This window comes from Malurus melanocephalus, unplaced genomic scaffold (genome assembly GCF_030028575.1).
Source record: "Malurus melanocephalus ecotype Western Australia unplaced genomic scaffold, MMel_1.1 scaffold_34, whole genome shotgun sequence".
Classification (NCBI taxonomy): domain Eukaryota; kingdom Metazoa; phylum Chordata; class Aves; order Passeriformes; family Maluridae; genus Malurus; species Malurus melanocephalus.
The window spans coordinates 1,223,958-1,247,425 of record NW_026623266.1 but is presented as its reverse complement, the minus strand read 5'-3'; the positions used below and the strand labels follow the sequence as shown (position 1 = coordinate 1,247,425).

At 43.9% G+C, this 23,468-nt stretch overlaps 3 protein-coding genes across 6 annotated transcripts; 2 read left to right on the top strand and 1 right to left on the bottom strand.

Moving 5' to 3' along the window:
* The first annotated feature begins 3,192 nt into the window (after positions 1-3,192).
* On the top strand, positions 3,193-4,271 carry CCDC89 (coiled-coil domain containing 89). The gene is given in 4 exon segments (XM_057364031.1): positions 3,193-3,607; positions 3,610-3,781; positions 3,783-3,949; positions 3,952-4,271. Coding segments are annotated over 4 exon segments (1,074 nt in total).
* Positions 4,272-7,087: 2,816 nt separating this feature from the next.
* On the top strand, positions 7,088-11,392 carry CREBZF (CREB/ATF bZIP transcription factor). 3 transcript variants are annotated; one of them, XM_057364051.1, is made up of 3 exons: positions 7,088-8,070; positions 8,732-8,809; positions 10,146-11,202. In XM_057364051.1, exons 1-2 carry the CDS (start codon positions 7,139-7,141, stop codon positions 8,778-8,780), a joined length of 981 nt encoding a protein of 326 aa, XP_057220034.1. In that variant the 5' UTR covers positions 7,088-7,138; the 3' UTR covers positions 8,781-8,809; positions 10,146-11,202. The 3 variants fall into 3 exon arrangements, with proteins under 3 accessions (XP_057220034.1, XP_057220035.1, XP_057220036.1); XM_057364052.1 differs by having other exon boundaries at positions 8,732-11,392; XM_057364053.1 differs by having other exon boundaries at positions 7,088-8,152; positions 8,732-11,392.
* A 3,026-nt stretch (positions 11,393-14,418) lies between these two features.
* Positions 14,419-20,092, bottom strand: TMEM126A (transmembrane protein 126A). 2 transcript variants are annotated; one of them, XM_057364049.1, is made up of 5 exons: positions 19,831-20,092; positions 18,073-18,196; positions 16,066-16,259; positions 15,389-15,503; positions 14,419-14,810 (listed from the first exon to the last, which is right to left on the bottom strand). In XM_057364049.1, the coding sequence occupies exons 2-5, from the start codon at positions 18,186-18,188 to the stop codon at positions 14,606-14,608; spliced, it is 630 nt and encodes a 209-aa protein (XP_057220032.1). In that variant the 5' UTR covers positions 18,189-18,196; positions 19,831-20,092; the 3' UTR covers positions 14,419-14,605. The 2 variants fall into 2 exon arrangements, with proteins under 2 accessions (XP_057220032.1, XP_057220031.1); XM_057364048.1 differs by having other exon boundaries at positions 19,600-20,091.
* Between the last annotated feature and the right edge of the window lie 3,376 nt (positions 20,093-23,468).

Here is a 23,468-nt window from a genome sequence, read left to right as displayed (position 1 = left end):
CTTTTCAACTTGCCAGGGAACACACTTTCTTTGTTATCAACCAGGCACTCTGTGGAGTTTACAARTGTCAAAAGCAGTTGCCTTTGCTATCTTACTGCTTTAGGAGTTTGTTTTGAGACTGGTAACTGCTACAGCTTCCACTTTGCCAGACATGTGCAAAACACTTTTTGACGAGGGAACCTGTGCACATGGCACTTCAGAACAATGTGTTTTTACCAAAATGGTACARCAGCTACTTTGATTCTACATTCTTGAAGAGCGACTCCTGAGACAATTGTGATTCTGAAAAAGAAGAGGCACCTAATGTATTTGTATTCACTGCTTATTTTAATTAGTTTTCCACCTGAAAACATAGGTGACCTCCAGTTTCACAGGAGTAAGCTTTTTGTTGCAGTTGCATTTCCTGTGAAGCTCAAATMTATTGCTAAGACAAAACAGCTTTGGGTTCAGCTGTAGGGATGAGGTCTTAAAACTCCAGATTTTCAGACAAGCATCATGTAATCTCCTGTGTTCTATACTCTACAACATTTCAATACTTAAACTTCACTGCTATCAAAATAAAATATTTGGTTTGTGACAATCTCCTTGTCTTTTGAACAAATAGAAGACATTCTGTTGTCTTGCCATTCTTTCAACCGTCCTAGAGACTAACACTGAATTTTTTTGTATCTCAAAAGACTCTGCATACCACTACACTAATAGATCAAACCTCAAATTTTGAAAAGCTAYGTGAACATGAATGCAAGATTTTTATGCACATTGCACTTGTAATGAACTAGTTTGATGAAATAATGACAGAGAATTACTATGTACCCATCTAGGTTAACTAAGAGACTGAGCCAAGTAACAAAAACTGTCCCTTAAGTACAAAAGTTCCTCCGTCATTTGTATTACCTTTTTTTTTCATAGTGTATAGTATTCCTAACTTCAGTAGTATGATAATATACTAATAGAGAAATGTGAGTTGGAAAGTTTATTAAGACAAAAAGTTTCAAGAAAGTTATTAATTTGTCTCAATTCAAAGCCTTTAGTCACCCATAACCAAAATTTTTAAGATGCATAATTAGCTACTCATTAAAGGGCAGTTTGATAAATTAATAGYTATGCTTTGTCGTAAAGATGAACTGAAATTAAGAATTAAAACAGCCACACTCCTAGAATATATTTGTGTAGATTCRTTCTTGTCTGGAGGAACACAACAGTTCCTTCCTCTCTTCTTCATGTTACAAGTTCATCCTATAATTAGCCCATAATTTTTTTTTTTTTAGTACATATGTGTATATGCATATATACATGTGTGTATATCTTCTAAACTACATTGTTTTCATTTGCTATAAACCAGGCATCAAAGTCCCAGCTCTCCTTCCATGCTCTGTGTTCAGAAACCTCCCATCTTTGCAAGTACAGCTGCAAGCTTAAGTTGGTGCAGCAACTCCCATTGCTTTGATTTCAACCAATTTTGAAATGCTTACTGTGCTCTCCCTCTCTTGTTTGTATCCTTTTCTAGAGGATTCAGCAAAACCTGCACTGATTTTTTCCTTCCAGTTGTATTTATTTTTCCCTTCCCTATCCTGTCTACCAGATTTTTATTAGCTGCTGAATAAAGTTGCAAATTGTTCAGGGCAAGGTCTGTCTTTCTTTACTTTCCATAGCTCTTCAGTGTGTTCTGAGGCCAGAGCCTGTTATTCTGATCTCTCCTGGCGTGTGCAGGGTGTAAGCTGAGAGCGAGGAGTTCTTCAAGCTTGTGGAAATTCTCTTTCCTTTTCCAAGTCTGGGTGCTTTTGAGAGCGTCAACAATGTTTGTTTACTAAGAAACAGTGCCAGTTCTTTCAGCCACCCTGGTGGGCCTGGCCTGGCTCCAACCTGCCTGGATGAGGTCATGAGCTCTGAGGAGTGACTGGATTCAGCATCTTACCTCCATGGAAACAGAACCTCACAATAGGAGAGACAACAAACTGATAGGAGAAAGAAAATACCTGGTGAGAAAAGTTTTCTCTACCTAAACCCTCCTCTTCATTGTATTTCCACTGGATGGCCTAAACCTTTCAGTCCTTCTCCCTCTCCTCCATTACTTGCAAAGGATCCAAGGTAACAACAGCAGTGGGAGAGTGCAGGAGARCGGAGGCAGAGCTGGTGTCTGTATTGACAGTCACTACCACACAGCTTTGAAACTCTGTGGGCTTCACAGGTGTGAATTCATTTCTGCTGTACAGTATTTTTTGTCTTTCTCACGTCCTACCTTAACTTCTGGTCAAAGCCCAGGAGCTCACAAAACCTGATTATTAGCATGCTGTTTCATATGCTGTTTCAGGTCTGCATCCCAATGAAAAACTTGTAGATGAGTTGCAGGCTAATTTTTCTAATGTCGGGATACCATGCTGTGTGATTCAGCACCAATAATCATTTTGGTGCATATGTAACATAAATATTTTCCTTATTTTTACATGAAGATCCAGATTTTTAAAATTTTTAAAATTTTAAAATGCCTAAAATTATCCAGCAGGTTTGTGCGAAAACTCAGATTACAAACTCTCCAGTCTCAGATACTTTGTATCATAGAGTATTCACTAATTATAAACATTGTACACATCTTCTATTTGATTCATAGCTCTAAGCACAGGATAAGGCTATTCAGTTATTTTTAACAAGCAATGCACTATCGTAGAAACCTTGTAAATCAATTAGAAGTTTGACGTAACCCTCCATGTTTTATTTGCAGTTACAATACAGAGTTGTAGGAGAAAATAAAGGCTGAGGAAAAGGATTGTGTAAGGAATCACTTACAGCTTTATCACTTACAAGCTTTTTACCTAAATATAATAGTTCTTGTAGCTACAACAGCAGTGCCTCGAGAAGGAATAATCAGCAAAGCTAGTCATCAGCAAATGAATAGGCTTGCATAAATACTAAGCCCACATTCTTTGCCTTTGCTCATGGAGTCCTRCATCCTTGAGTGTCAGCCTGCCTGACTCTGAGCTAGAGGAGGGGGAGGGCAGCAGGCCTGTGTGGTTGCTGGCTGACATTGGTTTTGGGAGGTCCTGCTCCCTCACATCAGTTTCTCTGGAGTTCCAGAGAAAGGCCACCATCTTATGGCAGCAGTGTTGGCCACACAACCACTGGGCAGCATTTAATCATGCTGAGTGCCACTAACAGAAGCAGCCACTATAAAATTTTGTCTTGAGACAGGGTTCCATGGCTCAGGAGAGAGCAGCAGTGATAGCCAGCTCCACAGGTGATCCAGAGACAGGAAAAGACATAGAAGATGTGACAAGAGGACTGGAGGAACTCTGTGAAAGCCCTAAGCAGAGCAGTGAGGAGGCACTGCTGCTTTCACACCTTGAACAGCAGCATCAATTTACCTCTATGCTCAAGAAGAGAGTGGACAATGCACACAAACACTGGAGGGGCCTGGAGCAGCTCAACATGGAGCTGGAGAAACTGAGAGTAGAGGATGCTGTGCAAATTAAAACCCAAAGCCTGCAGATTCAGTATTTGTAAGGGCGCTTCATAGATCTGGCCAATAATCATGAAAAAATGATCCAGTTCAAAAATGAACACAGGAAACAGCCCATACTGCTGTGGGAGGAGAACAAGCGCCTGTGGCAGGAGAGGAAGCACTCTTCAGCCAAGCTGTGAGGGAGAAGGAAGCTGAAATGCTCCAGCTGACTGCCCAGGCCAGGAAGCTCTCGCAGCAGTTACACCCCTTGCATAAGAAATATGCTTATGAGAGACAACGATCCCAGGAGCAAGAGAAGCTGCTGGAGGCTCAGAGACAGCAAACCTATGGATTCACTGAAGAAGCAGCTGCAATTCCTGCAGAAGAACCACCAACAAACTGCTGCAAGGGCAGAGCAGGCAGAAAGTCAGCAGAGGGCTCAGGGCAGTGAGCTGCAGGCCAAGCTGGAGAGGGCACATGAAGAGAAAGAGTAACTACTGAACCCGGTCATGGAGAGGGCAAGGCTCTGCAAGATAAGGAACAGGAGATTCAGCAGCTGGAGGAGAAGCTGGAGACTCTGGAAGAAGCCATGCAGAGAGCAGGAAGGTGCCTCAAGAAAGAGGCAGCACCAGTAGACAAAGATCTGAAGGTTCAAGAGCTCCAAGGACAGCTAGAGCAYAGCAAGCTGGCATGCAATGAGCTTTTGCTCCGGTTCAATGCTTACAGGAAGCACAGTATGGATTTGCTGACTGAAGAGAGAGCTCTGAATTTCAGACTCTGTTGCCTAACTGCAGTTTCTTCTCTGTTCTCCTCTCAAAAGGTGCCTCTATGGTAACATATTTTGTTCCTTTCCATGGGACCATCCTCTGGTTTCCTTATACCATCCTGCCAGCTTAAACCAAGGGCAGTTCTGTAGCCTTTTTGTCATCACGTCATTTTACGAAAGTAAATCACTACACTCTTAAATCTGAACACGGATCATTGAACCAATCAAACCTGTGACGTGAATGATTAGGGTGGAAAACATAAAACATGAATTTGATTTATTTGGTCCTAACCTTTGCTGAATCATAGGTTTTCAGTTTTTTACTGTTAAAAGCACTTTATTTTWCAAGATGTGCAAAAGCTTTAACCCTTAGCCTTCTGTATTTTTTTTCTTCTTTGAAATTTAATAGAGGCTGGGCATGTAAGAGGCTCTGAGGCTTCAAGAAAGAAATCCTACCTTGCAAGGTCTTTGCCAAAACTGTTAAAATTCAGGAACTTAACAGGTAATCCAATAGTATCATACAAAAACTGATGCTTAAGCAAATTACTGTTTAGAGTTTTCTAGTAGTGTTACAGGTTTTTCTGCAGTTGGCTAAACCTTATTTAATGCCATAGCATTATGTATATCCCCATTCAGCTCAGAACAAATGGCCCAGTCTTTTGGGTGTTTTCAATAATCTTTGGACCAGGATGATGTTCTAGATGTTGCACTAGATTTTTTTTTTTGTTTTTTTTGGTTTTTTTTTTCTGTTTTGTTTTCTGTAGAGAAATATTAGTGACACTATTCCATTTTGTGCATGTCTGTCAGTTTTTCACAAAAAGAGAAATCTTTCACTGTGGGATACAGAGACCTCCCACTCTCTCTTAGCTGCCTCTGAGTCAAGATGGAAGCTTTTTGCTGCTGAGTTTCAGCTTCTGCTCTCTAAGTCTCCAACAAAAAAACAACCATGATGGGCCTAATAGCATTCCCCACCTGGCCTGKGATAACTCAAGGATTTAGATAATGGTTTGAGTATCCCTTGGTCCTGAGTATCTACGAGCCATAGCACAGTATCAAACCTGGTATCTAATGGGCTCATTTACAGACATGACCAGAAGCAGCAGGTCTGGAGGCCAGTGACCAGTTCATCTCAAGGTCTGGCATAACCAGATGTAGTTTCTGGMTCTGGCACAGGTTTCCCAGAGGAGCTGTGGATGTCCCCCAACCCTGGAAGTGTTCAAGGTGAGGTTGGATGAGTCTSAGCAAACTGGYCTRGTGAAAGTTTTACCTGCCCAGGGCAGGAGGGTTGGAACTAGGTGATTTTTAGGGTCCCTTTCAACCCAAACCATTCTTTGATTCTGTGATTCTGACTCTACATGAGCAAAACCTGCCAGCAGCCCTGTCTTCTGAACTTCCCTGGACTGTCCTTGAATCTAGGAAAAGCCAGGTGAGACGTACCTGCTACCTGCTGCGTAATGAACCACAGCATTTCTTCTGATCCTGGCTCCTACAAGTGTCATTCCAAACATGTTTCATGGACCACATCCTCCTACTTTTTAACCATATTTCCCTGCTCCAAGGGGCGCACCCCACATGCACATTTAGTTAATCTCAGYGCTGGCATGTACAGTGTAAATGCCGACTGACCCATGCTACACACTWTGCCCTTGGTCTGAGGAAGGAATAGAGCAGACTGCTCTGCTTGAATTAGTCCTTAGGCAATGAGGAATACCTGGGTCCCTCTGGTCATTGCCAGAAACCCTGAAACCAGGTGCCTAAATACTCTAAATCCGGGCAGAGGATGCTCCCTTGCCGTGACAGAACAGCCCCACAGGCTTCCAGCCCAGCCTCAGCCATGGGTCTGGTGGGGAAAACCCCAAATTCTGCATCCTCAGGGACATTCCCCTTCCCACCCCTTTGCAAAGTCTGTGTGTGAGACCCTCACCCCGAGTCCCTCACACACCCATACCCTGTCACTTCCCCCATTGTCTCCTTCACCCCCCATCTCACCCCTCCTTGTACACCCGCATTTCCTACACCCTGCYATCACCCTGACCACACATATCTCCTCCCACACCTGCCACCCTGCTGTCCACAAAAATCGGATTTGTTACSTGGTGTGCAACARGCCAATTATTACATATGTGAGAAAGACACTGATTATTTATTTCAGAGTTGCACAAGCCTGGATGCTCCTTGGTATTGCACAAATCAAACATACCAACTATCAAAACTTTTTACTATTTGTAAGTTTTAGCAAACAAGAGAATTGTGTTACAAACTGTAAGTTACCTWGTTCTCCTATTTATTAGCAATCTATCAGTTAATTACTCACTTGCCTCTCATGCTAATTAATCTGCATGCTCATTCTTTCTGTGTTTTTTTGGTCGATTGTCCCTGAGTCGGTGGCTGGGATCTCCCCCTGCTGGAATTATGTTTTACCCGATTGGAGCTGATTTAATTACAGTTGCTGAGCTGGGTTTATTAATTTCTTCCTTATCTTGGGAGTTCTGCCAGATGTCCTCGTGGCCCGTAAATTCTGCATTCTTTGTGCCCACTATCAGCGGTACATCCTCCTTCCCAAGCTTTGTTAACCTCCCCCTGCGTCTRAGGTCATTCAAACACGTTGAAACATGAAACATTTTACTGACATTAAATTTGTCTTTCTAACACCTGGAAATCCCTTGGAGTTTCTTGGCCGCTCTGTTTCCGAGGATTAAACTTGAAAATACGAAGACCAAACGTCAAAAAGACCCGTCTCTTAAGAAAATGTTTACACAATCCACATTTTGTAGTGGCTCCCCCCTCTCCCCACACATTCCCAGACGCCGCCATCCCGCGCGGGCACGCGCAAGGCGCTCCCCCCCGCTCCGCCCCCCGCTTCCCGACAGCCCCCGCGGCGCGAGCGCCGGGCCGCAGCCTCGCGCCGCCCGCTCCCTTCTGCCGCCGCTCCCGCCATGCGCCACAGCCTCACGCAGCTGCTGGCGGCCTCGGCCGGCGGGACCAGCCCCTCGGGCGCCGTCTGGCCGCTGGCCGGAGCGGGACAGGCCCCGCGAGGGCGGGATGGCGGCGGGGAAGGGGACCCGGGCCCCGCGCGGCCCAAGYCGCAGCCGCCGCCGCGGCGGGAGCCCCCGGGTTTCTCGGAGCCGCGGCGGCAGGACAAGGAGGCCGAGGCGCCCGGCGGCCCGCTGGAGGTGTGGGAGCAAGAGGACTGGTTCCCGGGGCTGGAGCTGGGAGATCTGCTGGAGGCGGCCCGGCCGGACTGGGACYTGGACGCGGAGCTGAGCGGCTGCTTCTGTGGGGACCCGGAGCCGCTGCCCGCGCCGGGCCAAGGCCCGCGGCCGGCGGCGCCCGGGCGGAGGAGCGGCGGRGCCGGGAGCCGGCTGAAAGCTGCGGCGGCGGCGCGGTTGAACCGGCTGAAGAAGAAGCAGTACGTGCTGGGGCTGGAGAGCCGCCTGCAGGGCCTGGCTGCCGAGAACCGGCAGCTGCGGGACCGCAACCGCGGCCTGAGTCGCCGCCTGCGAGAGCTGGAGCGGGAGAGCAGCTACCTGCGGGCTGTGCTGGCGAACCAGAGCGCGCTGGGGCAGCTCCTGAGCCGCCTGGCCGGGACCCGCGCCGGCGGGCTGCAGCTCAGCACCAGCCTCTTCAGGGACACGGGCAACCCCCGCCGCCAGCAGCAGCACCTCCAGCCCGCCGGCGAGAGCAGCGACCACGACTACGCCCTGCCCAGCTCCCGGCCCCGCGGCCTGGAGGAGGCGGCGGCGGCGGTGACTGAGACGGAGGAGGAGTGGGCGGCCCCCGGCGGGATCTGCTTGCACGTGGACCGGGATCAGGTGTCGGTGGAGTTCTGCTCCATCTGTGCTCGGCGGGCAGCGGCCTCCTTCAAAATGTAGGGTCAAGTACCTGCTGCAAGTACTCGTGGGGTTCTCACCCCTAAGGGCCTCGCGTCGCGGCGGAGGAAGCAGGCGATGGTGCGGAGGAAAAGAATCCATACAGTGGTGATGGGGTGGTATTGGGGGAGATGCAAAGGAGGGGGACCTGGCGCTTATTTAAGTGGCCAGGGTAACAAAAAAATTCAGTGGAACGGCACGTTGGGAGCCAGACGGTGGCCTTGGGTCAAGGTCCTGTAAATCTGGCGTGTGGACGGTAGTGGTGTGAGCCTGTTTGGCGATGGGAGTCGCGCAGAGCTGTGCGCAGCAGTGCGACAGTGGTCGTGCAGACTGACACGCGCGTGGTGCACACGCGGAGGTGCCGCCAGAGCCCGTTCGCAGCACTTGGGTGAAAAGATCATGCCGACCTGATGCATGAAGGTGTGCTCGGCTCCACTTCGCAGTAAAGATAATGCTGACTACCCGGTCTTGAGTCAGATAATGTCTAGCCTGCTTATCCTGAGGAGCCGAAAATGCTTGCTTAGAAAACCRAACAAAAACTCCATTATGACATCGTCACTGGACAGACTTAAGAAAATAGTAATGATCGGCAAAAGAAAGCATGCATATAAAATTGTACTGCATCTCAGTTATACATTACTATTAAAACCTCTCTGACAGTTTCTCTTTTAGGTGCTTGCCCTGCCAGGCTCCGTTGTGTAGGGGTTAAAGAACAGTCGTTTTCCACCTCGCAACCTGGTAAGGATCAATATATTCCCATAATGTGGTATCAGACAGCTTGCTTTGCTTATCCCAGTCTCTTGTAATGACTGGTTCAGAAAATTATTTCTCTGGTCCTTGGCCTACTCTGCCAAAATGTTTCTAGTTCTGGATGACAACTAATAGTAAAGGTTATCCTCACATCATTCTCATTAGCAGTTTTCCTCTTTACGTTTTGAAACATGTTGGCTACACAGTAGCTACGTTTTGAATTTTAAAAAAATGCTCATGCCATTTGAAATAGAAATTTCCTATTAAGCAAAGTATGTGATGAATTGAAAAAGAAAATATGCTAATAAGGGGGATGTRATATTTATAGCGTTTTATACAGGTGACTGTCCCAAAAGTTTAAGTAAATTTCTTTTTTAATGAAAAAAAAAAGGAATCTGTGCCCTGTTGATTTAAAATGTTGTCTAGTGTTAGGGATAAACGGTACCTTTTAAAAGCCCTTCTCTAGCTTGCTCTTACTCATGATGCAGAGTTTTACTTGATGAAACAGAACCTGAGCACTGGTTAAATCTGTACAGTGGAATCCTCACAGAGAGGAATCACTCTTTTGCATGCACCTGTAATGAGAATKAGGTTTGATGAATCAGTGCATCGAAGTAACTTGTTACTTTACCTTCCCATAAGTAAATCTCTTTGTGCCTATGCACACTGAAATTCCTGTTACCTCAGAGTAGCTTTAAATTTTAAAAATATTGCATGTATAAGTGTGCTTAATTTTACTGTAGAGTTTTTAATTTAGCCTCTTACAGTATCCAGAAATCTGTAACCTGATATAATTAAGCACAGTTTGGAGATGAGCAAATACATGTCTTGAGGCTAATGATTTGAAAAATGCTCCGTAATTTCTCCTGAGATAGGAAAAATAGTTTGACAAACAAATAGTGTGTGTTTTCTTGTACTAGTCAGTGTTCCTCCCTATCACAAAAGATGAGGGGGTTCTTTTTTCAGTTGTATTATAATGTTTAGGTTGTTTAAATGTATGTCAGTTGGGGGAAGAAGGATTGTGAAAATGATAATATGTAAAGTGAGGTTTCACAAAGAATACATTTCTAAAACAGTTTAATTTATTAACTTCTTTTAAAAAAAGATGCTATTTAGTGTTTCTGAAGTCTTGTTTCTTAAAGCCTTAAATTTTGTGTTTAAGGCTAAGTAGGTGAAAGCATTTTTTCCCAGTAATTTGTTCTAGTGGTGCTAGACCCTGTCATGTGTTCATCAGTATAAAAGGAGTTTGATTTTTCTTTGTGAAACATCACTGTGTGATAAAGTATATGTGTATTTAGCATCCTTGTTTTTCTTTATGCTAAAGTGGATTCAGCTGTGTTGGGGCAGAAGAGACGGGACCAGCTGCTGGCCACATTTCCTGCTTTATTTTAAAAGGTAGTATAAGAAATGAGAATAAAGAGGTAACAGGGCTTTTGCTGTCTTTGGTATTAAAAAAACAGTTGAATGCTGGGATTATTTACTGTCATCCAAGATGATTCTTTTAAAAAGGCAATATTCTGTTAAACAGGTTTTACTCCACTGTATGCAGAATTCCATCTGTTCAGGGGATATTGCCAGCACAAAAGAGACTTAGTGGGATATGTTTGACCTTACAACTCTGYGGTGGCATCAACAGGGCTATTCAAAGTTTCAGTCTTAACTTGGGTAACTGCTGTAACTGATGGGTTTTACCAGTGCACAGGAGTCAGTTAACCACCAGGACCTGCACTGATTGATATGCAAAATGGAAATAATTTAGATTCAACYTAATCTCAACCTGCCTAGCTCAGACTTCATGAACGTGCTTTATTTTGCAGTTTAACATGCKTCAGAAAAAGAGAAACACTAATGTAGCAAGTATGGGATGTTCCAGTGGCATTTTTAAGGTTACTTCAGTGTAGGAGTGTTTTTTAAGTTAATTTAAATATGCATTCTTTCTTGTCGCATCACTGCTGAATGGCTGGGTCAGGGATAGTTCTGGCCTCTGCTGTGAACCTGCACAATGCTCTGTCATGACACGACCTGTGAGCTGTGTCTAAGAGCAGCTGATTTTCTGACATGCAAAATCATGTATTGTGGTACAAGAACAAGGTCAAGTCCCAAGAAAGTCAGTGGCTGCAGGCATTTCTAGTGCCTACTGAATCATATTTAAACCAAATAGAGGAGAGGAAGTTATTTGAAACTCTAACTGACTGTACTATTTGTATGGTGTATTATTAATGTAGCTTTTTGAAGTGAAAGCCTTGAAATGACATAACTTAATACTTGAAAATATATTGTAAATGTTTCTTTGTAATTATGTGCCATTCAGATAAGAATACAATATCATAATAAAATCAGACTTGTTGATCTTTCAGTTTATGGGTTCAAATGTTTTTTCATCTTCTCTTTAATGTCTTGGTTCATTAAAACAAAATGGGAAAACTGGGGAAAATGTTGCTGCTATCTCTGTGGGTCATCAACTTCAAAACAAGATAAAATGGATCAGGGTATAAAGGAGTAATTCTTGCTTATCTGTCTTAAAGGTAATTTTGTGGTGAGGACAACAGGAAGGTGTTATTCCTTGAACTGCAGATAGAGCTATACTTCTGAGAATCAGCACTTCTTATATTTCATAGTTGTTCTTAATTCTTCATTAATATAGTTATGTTTGATCAATATACYATGGAGGCATAAAATACTTACATGAACCCTTCTGTGGTGTCCTGGTTTGAGACAATGTTTGCAGAGAAAAATGTTACAGAGTAAATGTTTCCTCTGAAGTGAAAAATTTGCTATTTTTTTCCCACCAATATGAAATAGATGTTTGGGCAAAAGTGAAGAGGAAAAAAAAAAGTAGTTTATTAACAAAACACGGTGCTCACAGGACACAGAAAAAAGTAACTGTTAGATATTTAAAAGTTCAGGAATGCTCGCTGCCCTCTCCCCCACAGCCGCTCAGCCAGTGGTGCRGAGAAAGATGGTGGCCCCTGTCCCTGGGGAAAAAAGAAACAAAAGAAAAAGTCCACATGGGGCTTGGGCAACAGTGGCAAAACCTGGATAGTCCTCACTATGGATGAAACAGAGAGCTTGGTGTGCTTTCTGTTGCCAGCTTGGCTTCTTCCGGAGTCTRGGATGAGATATAGTGGTGCAGCTTGTCCCCGCYGGCCACCGAATTGCTCCAGAAGAAAAAAAAATCACAYGGCTCGGAGAAAAGAGTAGCARTCCAAGGAGAGCTGTTTGCCCAAGCTAACAAACCCGAGCTAGCTAAACGGCAACAACGTAACTCCCCTGCAGCCGTGAGCAAAGACTCCCGCAGCTCCGATGCTGAGGTCCAAAAAACCCAGGGCTGTGTGGCAGCCCCAGCTTTTAAACTGCCCGTGCTGCCCCTGCCCCTTCTTCTGGGTCAGATTTAAAGGCACAGACACCTTTTGGCCATACAAGCTGACAGAATATAGGAATACAGGATTGGCACAACATTGACCCAATACATGTGGTCTGTTGGCATCTTCCTCCTTTCTGTTCTATTTTTAGGATCTGAAGTTTCATGAGTAGTTGATTATATGCTGTTGAATCACAATTTCTGATCAAATTGCTATTTCCACACTAAACAGCACAGTGAGTGTTAAAACCAAGGTTTGACAGTCCTGAAAGGATGGAACATTTTTAGTGCTCAAGAGTGAGCCATGCACTGTACATTTAGATTTCTATTCATCTTAAATGCTTTATTTGTAGAGGACAGTTTAAAATAGTGCACTGGCTTTCTAGTGGGAGATTCTAGTGAAAGTRGTCTGCAGCTTGATAAAAAGGAGCATTTCACAAAAAATACCTCATAAAAATGTAAAAGCATACTGGCATGTTCTATCTTTTTGGCCTCTAGTTGTAAGAAATACCTTGTTCAGCACTGAAATATGTGGTAAATTGTACATACCACAGAACCAAGGGCTGCCAGTGTTCAGCTACATAGCTATGTATTTACCATCTGGTTTTCCCACCTGAGTCAGTTGAAGACTATTTAGCATTTAAGTAAGAAACAATTTCGTGCTCAGTTCTCCTTTAGTCTTTTGGAGTTTGATTCTGGTGCTGTGACTCTTAGTAGCATTCTCAATTAACTTCTCTTTCCTCTGAAGAGCTTTGCAGCATCTGGGAGGAAAAAAAAGATTGGCGCTTCTGTGATCTGTAGCTGCCTGGAGAGATGGTATGAAAGGAGATGCAGGGAACCATGTCCAACACATGGCACCTCTTGGTACTTCCAGATAATCAGATTTCTCATGCCATTTGTCAAAACTGCAGTCAATTTTCCCTGTGAAACACTGGGATTTTTGGTGAAACAGAAAGACCTTTTGTACATTTCCTGATTTTTAAAACCTTATGTTTTCTAGCGTTAAGGAGGTTTTCTGCTGTAATAGCAATTTTCTGGTTATAAGGCTATATTTACTATTAGTTACACTGTAAAATGTCTGAAGGATATGTTAGGTATGGGAGCTGTTCACATGGACTTGGTTTAAAGAACACCCTGTGCAAAAACTGCACATTAAAGGCTGCTGATTTTACAGTTTTCCACCCASTTTAAGTGGGATATGCAGATGTGGAGAAATAATTCTGCCTGTGCTCATTAGCAGGAGGATGCCAAGAGCAGGGCTCGTGYATATACCAGGAGAATGAGGGTATCATTTGCTGGAGCAGTAGAATAGATTGTAATGTTGAGACAGCATATAAAATGGTACATTTGTAAGATAAAAGCGGTGCTTTTATAGTACTTCTGTTGGCTCTTACCTCTAGCTAGTCTTGGCATTCTTTTGGCAGTAGTTCAGACTTGGAATAGCCTGAAGTCCTTTCTCTGGGATACATAGCCTGTGTCTGGCTTGTTTCTACTACAGTGGTGGAAGAAAGGATCCAACTAGAACCTGCTCTCACTCTGTGGGGAGTTTATTACAGTTGTCAGAGGCCAAGGACTGGTAAAAGTTCCTCCTGTGACTCCTTGGGGGTTGTAGGAGGAAGGTCATACCCCGTGTATGAAATTGAGAACAGAAGGAGCATTTCTAGATTCCTGTGCAGGCACTCCTCCACACAAATGCTAGAAATGGGATAGCGTCTTGCTGTCCTGTGGAATTCTGAAACAATTTCAGACTTTATTCATTAACTTCTGAGAACATTTTTTCCCCTCAATAGTTTAAGAAAAAGTACAGAGGGTGTAACTGAAAAGTTATACCTTGTTCATAAACACACCACCTTTCTAGTCTCAGGAATGTTCTGACTTTTGACATGACAGGACAGTGCTGAACACGTAAAATACATGCTTGCTATTAGTGTGTTCATCAACAAGGACAAAGCCTGTTTTTTTTATATTTTGGGAAGCCAAACACGACTAACACTTCTGATTGTTCTGTGTTCTGTTCGCTACAGTGTACGGTGTGACCTTCCAATAGGGGTAATGTTGTGACAGGTTAGTGCTAGTAGAATGGAGAAGAGAGAAAAATACTCAGATTTTGTGCAATCTCTAGAAAAACCTTGCCTTGATCTTCCCTTTTTTTTTTTCCTTTTTTTTTTTTTAAATCTATGTAGGCACTACAAATGCTTTTTTGCCCCCCCATTTCCAAAGAAACACACGAATCTGTTATTCAAGTATAAACACTTAACTGGGTTTAATGAAAAGCTTAACTTGCATTTAAGTTCAAAACTTAAAAAATACCAGCGCAGAGTCTTAGCTTTTCYTTTTTTCTATTAAAAAGAGACAGCAAGCAACACTTCTTTTCCTTGTTTATTGTGATTACTTATCCAAGGCAATTGAAAAGCTGCTTTTCTTCATTCAGGTAGCTCTTCAGGATCCCTGCTGGTGTTCATCTGCAGAAGCATTTTGACATATATTCCGTGCTGTTTAGTGGCAAGATATAATCCAGTCAGAGCCTGTACCAGTATACCCAGAGACATCTTTCTAAAGACAGGCTGAGCAGTTGTGAGCCAGTAACGTAATAGATTTTCTTTCCCTGGCAAGGGAGATGACATATACCTGAAGAAAAACAGTGGTAGAAACTTATTTTTTTCCCATGCAAGTGTCAAGTTTCAATATAAATATTTATGTAGGTAGTAATTGTCTCCTCCTTCTCTTAAGTTAAATTCACCTGGCRGTACTGAGCTCTGGATAAAAGCTTGAAAACACCCTGACCACATCCTAGGTCTCACCAAGCCTTGCCCTGCCCTTGCTGTGCTCTGAACTGCTCTGAACCTGCCAGGAACTTCGGCAGCCAGGCACTGCCCAGGGTCAGTGAGGTCTCTTGGGTGTCCAGCCACCTTTGGTGCTCRGTTGGATGGCAGCCACTACTGCACACACACTGGCACATCCTGGGTGACTTCCTGAAAAACACCAGGGCTTCCCAGTGGATTACTTTGCAGATCTTATTTCACTTTGGTGTAACTCTTACACACTTCACTTTGTAATTAGATGACCTTAATGTAAATCTCGTTCCACGTACTACATGCCTACAAGAAGACAAGCGTGCACAGACTAAATACCCGCAGAATTTACCTTAAGAGCTGAAGATTTAACCCATAAATACATTTAAATCATTGCAGGTTTGTAAGACATACCTGGCTGCAAGGCTTGCGTTCAAGGGGATAGCCAGGAAAATGGGATAGAGACCACCCACAACAGCACCTACTAATCCTCCTCTGACCACAGCACAGACCTCACAGTTCAGCTGACCTGCATGGGAAACAATATTTCACTGCCAATATCCACATGTGCTCTACCACATCAATTTATAAGCTGCCTGCAAGAACCTGAAAACAAGCTCTTGACAGACACGGCCAAGCTGTACAGATATACAAAAAATTATGAAAGTAGGACTCTTCCTTTAAACAAACAAAAAAAAAACCAATCCACAACAAACCAAACTAAAAAGATCACTCCCATTCCAACACATGAAGACTTTATCATTCTAAAGCTCACCTTCACATGAAATTCTGTAGATGGGAGGAAACTGAACTGCTTTGTTGCAGTCACTTTTACATGACTTTGAATGAAAAAAGCTAAAAGTAAGTAATGTGTAACAGAAAGTTTTTTGGAAATATATACAAACATATGTATCTCCTCACTGCTCTTCAATGCATTGTTTTTCAAACTCTGCTTTACAAACTGGGKTTTTTTAAGACCACAACAGCTCAAGAGCACTGTTCAGCAGGGAGGAAAAGCTCGTCTAATGTTACACTGTGTAGAGAAAGCAAAGCCCTTAAAAAAAAAAAAAAGGGAATAAAGAGGTTTTTACCTGAAAATAAAGGGTCACGCACAAAAACTTCATAAACCGCTGTTGTTGAAATAAATGGAATCACAGCCATTGGCATAGCAGACACCAAGGCAGCCTTTCTGACATGTAGGATGCTCCTGAAGAAATTATTTGCTGCTAAGCCACATAAACTTGAATTTGCTGCTAGGAAGTATTTTCCATGATTACAAAGGTTCCTGTGAAAGAATGAAAGTCATTTCAGCAACTGAGAATGTAAAAAAGTTTAGTTTATTCAACACTGCAATTCTCTTCTTAAAATCCTGCAACAAGGGGTAAAACATCCAAATCTCTCACCGGTGCAAAATGGAGAGTAACTACTTCCAAAAGCAACCAGTGCAGCATCCTTTGTTACATGCATGAGTTTACACACACTTCAAGAGTGAAGTGATAGGTTGAAAAGTCTTGACTACAATTTTTTCCCAGTTATTACAGTTAATGGAAAYGCCATTAAAGCTCTCCTAATCAGCATGTTTCTAAGGATAATGTTTTCTGAAAATAAATTAATGTTACAATAAAATACATAATTTTAAAAAGTCAAGTCAATCTACTTATAATTCTTCTACATTTTAATGTTTCAAGTAATATAAAGCACTGAAAAAAAACATGGACTTCGGAGATGTACTTGCTTATCTTGCAAAACCTAAAACACAAAAAATGTTGGACATCAAGGACACCAGCTATTTGTTTTGAAGAGAAAAATACCATTACAATCACAGGCAGTGAAATGCAGGCAAGTACATTCATAAATATAGAGGACCAAGATTAAAATTTTAGCAGCATATTAAAGTATCCAAACCAGAGCAAATGAAYGTACCCAGGACCAGCAGAATCTACTTGGTGAAGTACACAACTGCTACACTGCACAAAAGGAAAGAAAAGGAGGATGGAAGGGTTGTGGTTTGAGGTTTTTTGTTTATTTGAGCTCCCTAGTATTAAAAACAAGTGTTTGGGCAAACAGAACTCTCTCAGTTTGACTGCAGCATGCTYGCTCTTCCTTTCCAGGCATTAGTGAGCTCCCCCCTGCATATACTGTAAGTCCTGCCAGGGACTGGCAACTACTTCTTTCCAAGGCCCAGCAGTCTCTATGTCCAGAGTTTCGATCCAGACATTACCACATCACCACTAAGGTATCTGCCTCCCCCGCTCTCCTCAGGAAGGAGGAGTGTTGGAAGATGAATGTSAGGGTGGCAGATCCTATACAGAACTGAAGCCTTTTCTTTCTCACCTGTGTGGGGAGGCCCTGTCTTACTACCAGTTTGTTTAGCCACCAATTTAGTCCTATTAAAAAAATATAAATAAAATAAGGTTCTGATTACTCTGATTTCTACAAAATTTATGCAAGCTAATACACACATGCAAATGGCTCCTAACAGAACCAGCTCAGGTCCAGCAAGGTTTTGCAGTGATATGCAGTATCACAAACTAAAAAGGTCATTTGTGAGGCCCAGAAGGCATTTAGCTTGCTTTGTGCTGCACAGAACCCTGCTGGTGAGCCTGCAGGACTCCAGCTGACTCCTCCACCACCACCTGGATACCTCAGTCTCGCCTTCCTGGAACAGCGAGCTGTGCAGAATGAAATGCAGAAACCAGCAGGTTGATGCTCACTCAATTCTGGCCCCAGGCCAGCCCTGCTGGACACAAGCTGACTCCAGCAGAATCATATTTCAGTTTCCTAGAAAATTTATTAGCTCTAGCACAGGACTGTGTGAATGCTCAGAGCCAGTCAGGGCTGATCAGCCATCTCAGAACCCTAAACACTGGGGAGCACATGCCAGAAACCAGCTGAGCAGGACCACAGCCAACACTGAAATAACCATATTAAAAAAAACATAAAACAGGTTTTCTRTTCTGGACAACAAGAAGCATCTTCACAATTAAGCAATTCTGTAACTGCAAGGAAAATTTGAAATACAAGAGTAAGGAAAAAGAAAAGCTCCAAGACTTGAAATGTTTGATGCACTTATCTTCATTTCTTTTACCAGCACTTACTGATCTGCTTTAGGAAGCTCATTGAACATCTTTTGTATGATTTCCATTCGCTTAAGTCTTTCCAAAATTAGTCTTTGCTGTGGAGAATCTGGTTCAAGAAACTCTCTTCCTGACATCTTKAAGTCTAGGATCATAAGGAAAAAATAAACAAAGGTAACCAAAGTTACATAACCCCAGTATGAATCAATGGACTCTTTACTACTATGTATCACACACGTATTTCCTATTTTGCATGGCAATACTCTAGGTTTAAATTGATTTAACTATCAAATAGAACTTTAGAAAAAAAAATCCCAACCAAATAATTTTATACCTTGTAGACATAAATTAGAAAGAATACAGTTGTGTGAGGTTTGTGTGGCAAGGTTTGGGTAGAAGAGGGAGTGAAGGGRTGTCTTCTGAGGAGCCAGGAAGTTCTGCCATGTCCAACAGAGTCTGTACCAGCTGGCTCCAAGACAGACCTGCTGCTGATCAAGTCTAAGCCAAATCACTACAGTGGTTCTGTGTGTGGGATAACATAGAAAAGGTAAAAGAAAGAAAAGGTAAAAACTGTTTCTTAACAGCAGCTGGAAAAGAGGAGTGAGAACAAGTGAGAGGAACAGCTCTGCAGACACTAAGGTCATTGCAGCAGGGGCAGGAGCTGCTCCAGGTGCTGGAGCTGAGATTCCCCTGGTGCAGCCCCTGGTGCAGCCCMTGGTGAGGCAGCTGTACCCTGCAACACATGGAGGTCCATGGGGAGCAGAGATCCGCCTGCAGCTCCAGGAAGATCCCATGCAGGAGCAGGGGGATGCCTGAGGAGGCTGTGACCGAGTGAGAGGCCCCTTGGAGAAGGCTCCTGGCAGGACCTGGGGCCACATGGAAAGAGTAGCCCATGCTGGAGTGGGTTCCTGGCAGGACCTGTGGCCACATGGGGGACTCACACTGGAGCATTGCTATTGATGGACTGACCCCTGTGGAAGGGACCCACACAGGAGAAGTTCACAGAGAACTGCAGCCTGTGGGAAGTTCTGTCAGAAAAGTTTGTGGAGAGCTGTCTGTAATGGTAGGGACGACACAGTGGTGAAGGGAAAGACTGTAAGGAGGAAGGAGTGGTAGAGACAACAYGTGAGGAACTGACTACAGCCCCCCTTCCCTTGTCTTCTTGCACTGCTAAGACAGAGGAGGACAAACAGGAGTGAAGGGAGGGGTGGAGAGAAGGTGTTTTAAGGATTTGTCTTTATTTCTAATTATTCTACTCTGTTTTGATTGACAATATATTAAATTCCCTCAACATTGACTATGTTTTGACTGTAATGGTAGTTTTGATCTCCCTGTCCTTATCACAATCCCAATTTTATTCATACTTTCTCCCTGACATGTTCTGGGGGGGGTAGAAAGTTGGTAAGCGTATCACCTGGCAGCCGGCTGAGGTCAATCCTCTACAATAGCCCTTGATTACACCTGGAGTTTAGTGACTCATGTTTTTTTTCCCTACATGTTCTACTGCAGAGGAAATTCTCGCAGACTTATTTTGCCAATCATACTTACCTTAAGTTGTTTTACAATGTGAAGGCTGAGTCCTAAGCCCTACCCACGGGACCGTGCCTCCTTCGTTTCGGKCTTGGCAGGATGCAGGAGCGGAGAAAGCAGAACAAGGGGCAGGATCTCACCGGGATCGCTTCAGGCCGCCTAGGGGGGTCCCCAACATGTACTTTGGAATCCCACAGACAGAGGGTCACGGAGCTGTAAGCGTCCCCTCTCCCTGACCCTTGCACACACCTTGTACAAGTTCGTCCCCGAGCCCTGCGCACCGCTGGAGGCAGAGGGAGCCCCGGGCCCGGCTCAGGTCAGAACCCTCACGCCAGCAAATTGTGGCTCAATCCCGAACTTCAGTTCCCGCCGCTATCAGTCGCTGTCCCCGCACGACGCTACCCCTCCCGGCCTCCCCGCCGGGCYCAGGCTCCGACCTTGAGCCGTACGGGCGGACGCGGCCCCGCGGCCTCACCGAGCCGCTCCCGCCGCCTGCAACATGGCTCCTCCCACTTCACGCCCTCCCGTGGGCGCCGCCATCTTGCTCCCTCACATGACCCAGGGCCTTCAGAGGCCGTCYCTGATTGGGCCGTTGGCCGCGGGCCCAGCATGGCGGCCGCCGATTGGCCGCGGGCCGGCGGGCGGGGCCCGGCGCTGGTTGCCGGGGCGGCGGATGGCGGCGGCAGCTCCTCGATGGCGGCGGGGCTGAGCGCGGACTCTGCACCGGCGGCCGGGACGCGGGGACTCCCCCTTCGGTGCGGGGAGGCCCAGTCCTCGGGGTAACCCGCTGACCCCTTCCCCTCAGCCCGCGCCCCTTCCCCGCCCCCTCAGCCCCCGCTCCGCCCGCTGCCCTCCCGCCCGCTGTCCCCTTCCCTCGCCACCGGCTCCTTTGTGCTCCCCCCGTCCCGCCCCCTTCGTGCGCCCCTCGTCCCGGCTGCGTGTCGCTTCGCCCCACCTCCAACCCCTCCCTCATCCCCTCAGCTCCTGCCTCTCGCCTGTCCCTTAGCAACCCTGGGGGGAATTGTCCTCTYCCTCAAAACCAGCCTGGCTCTGCTGGTTCACCTGCACCCCATCCCAGTCCGCCACCGTCCCAGCCAGCCCTCAGTGCCTTGTTTCGCCTCAGAAAGCATCAGGCACATCCCTTCGGGTTCGAGGGAACGGGGAGGGTGGAGTGGGGAGGGSATGAGGGGGGACAGCCCCTGAATCTCGGCCCGAGGGATGCGGGGACGAACAGATTCCGACTGTGAACATTAGAGAGCAAAGCAGAGCCGCCCTCCTCACAAACACAGCTCCCATCTCCCRGGGAAGACATGCACAGCAAAGCTCTGTCATGGGCATCGCAGCTCCTCGTTCACGCGGGGAAGGGAAGCGTTCGGAGCTTGTCCGCCTTTCTCAGACTTTTCCTTAACGAGGTAGATGAGGAAAATCTATCCCGTTTCTGTTTCTCTTTTTGTTTTTTCCAGAAAAAGGGAGAGAGAGAGAGAGGCTGATATTGAAGCCAACCAGCTGCGCTTCTGAGTGGGAAACTCCGGACTGATCTCATGGCTTGCTTTTTATTTCATTAACACTTCATTATCTCTGAAAATGAACCTTTTGTGAAGCTCTTCTCCTAATTCTCCTTATTCCTCTTTCACGAGGTGGCTGCTGCTGTGCAAGGGAAGGAATGGCATGAAGTAAATGACTCCAGTATAAAGCAATCTGCTTTGCCCAAGTGCCCAGTGAGCAGCACTGTCACTTTAATAATTCCAGGTCAAGGGATTGCTTTCCTCGTTTTCAATCCTCTCTTTTAATACATGGGAGGATCAGAGGGACATTAAAGACCGTAAGGCTGGGTGGCTTGCAGATAATAAAAATGAAAGTGTCTGCCCAGTGACTTCTGTTGGGTAAGAGGGTGATATTTGAAGGCTCTTGTCTGGTGAGGAAAAAGGGATCTTTTCAGTCTGCTGTGTAGTCACCTAATATATAGCTAGCAAAATTAATTCAAGAAGTGAAAGAACTTAAAGAGGCACTTTGGAWTGTTTTTGTCTTCCTCCTTATTTGGATTACTTGGGCGTTTTTGTCCTGCAAATAATATGTTTTTGAGCATGTACAGGTGGAGTATTGAGACATCTGCCTAGAGATGGACTGTGCCTTAATTGTATTACATAAAATCTTTTAATTTTCAAACTTTGCTGCCAGAAGAGGAGTTATAATAAGATTTTATATTGCCAAGGAACGTTTGCTCTTGTATTTTTATAGAGTCAAATATATTTTAAAGAAATTAAAAACATCTCTAAAAAAGAATCAAAAAGCTTCTTTTTCCTCCCCCTTTTTTTTTTTTTTTTATTTGTGGAAAGTGTCGGAAGTCCAATCCAAGGGAACAGCAAGAATTCATAGAAAGGAAGATTGAAGCTGCATTTCCTAACTGAACTATAAAAGTGTTCTACAATAGATAGTCAGTTCCTGACCTTGCAGAGTGTTCCAGTAGTACTTCGTTAGTACCTGTAAATAAGTGCTTGCAACCAGATTCAGAAGTAGGAAGAAGAATGCCAGTCAAGAAGAAAGGTGGGCTATGAAGCTTCATATCTCATATTGCATCTTCATTGTGTTAAGATTGTTGATTTTTAGTACTTAACAATTTCAAATTAAAAATGCTTTAATGGGGAATGGAAATAGTTTTTTTTTTTTGCACTTAAAATGGGAGAAAAATCTGTGCACTTACAATAATAATTTTTAAAAGTAATTTTATGCTGTGTTTTAAGATCTATGTCAAATTTGGCCTCAAATAGTGTTTTTATAAAGATCAGCCATCCGAGATTTTGAACAGACACCAAGAGAAAAGCTTGATGCTTAATTTTGTGAGAAGCTCTCTTACAAATGAATTTTTTCTAATAAATTTTAAAACCATAGTTTAATCTTATCTATTCGTGATATGTTTGGCGGATAAACATCAGCTATCAGTAGCAGCATAAATAAACACAAAGTTTCAAGAATAATTTTAAATACAAGTTATGACATAGAGCTATGTTTAGAATGTGTTTTTAATGTGKTTTTTTTTTTAAATGTGATTTTAATTACCTTGGATTTCCATGTTTTAGTACAAATAAAACTACTGTCTTTATGGCTGTAGTACAGCAGCATTTAAGAACAGACAAACAGCTTTACGTTTGGCCTCTTCTCACCTCAAGTTTGTGTTTGCAAGAATAAAAGCAGCTTTGGAAAATGTGGCTTTCAGTGTTCAGACAACAACTGGGAAGTATATGAAGGCAAATTCTTACTCTGAGAGCACTCGTAGACCTGAGGTTATTTCTAGTTTCTTGCAAATTGAACGCTGATTTAAGGTTTCTGAATATGCTAATAGAATGAGGGTCATGTGAACCTTTGTGGATCCAGCTCATCTATCCAGATGTCCCTGGATCTGATATATCCCTGGATCTGATGATAGAAAATGTGGAGAAAGGGGCAAAAAGTGAATATTACAAACAGAAAGGAAAATGTAATCAACGTGGCTTTGGATTTTCTTCCTTGTAGGAATAATTCTTAATTAGTTTTGAGTTAGTATCTACTATGCAAATAATGATAAACCACACAGATTGCTAGAATTATTTTCATGAAAAAAACAATAAATGGGATTTTGTGATTGTATTTTWAAGCATGACAATGTAGAAATGAAATTTCAAACCTGAAATATTTCAATGAATGGAGCTGTCATTCATGGAATCACTTACCATTATGTGTAGTAAARGTGGAAACATGTATGGAGGAGTTCCATTCTTAATAATTCATCCTGTTGTGCTGTGAAAGTATCACTCTGATGTACTTGGGAGATCTGTGTATCCTGCCTTTTGCAGAGGGAAAACTGAGACTTTTCATAAATTAAGTATTARTCGTGATTTAGGTGATTTACA

What these genes read in the sequence shown, in the direction of transcription:
- TMEM126A (XM_057364049.1), bottom strand. Translation starts at nt 18,188, where the DNA reads ATGTCAGGAAGAGAGTTTCTTGAACCAGATTCTCCACAGCAAAGACTA. An exon ending in GAGCTTCCTAAAGCAGATCA is followed by an intron (nt 16,260 to 18,072) that starts GTAAGTGCTGGT and finishes ATTCTTTCACAG; the next exon opens with GAACCTTTGTAATCATGGAA. An exon ending in GCGTGACCCTTTATTTTCAG is followed by an intron (nt 15,504 to 16,065) that starts GTAAAAACCTCT and finishes TTTCCCATGCAG; the next exon opens with GTCAGCTGAACTGTGAGGTC.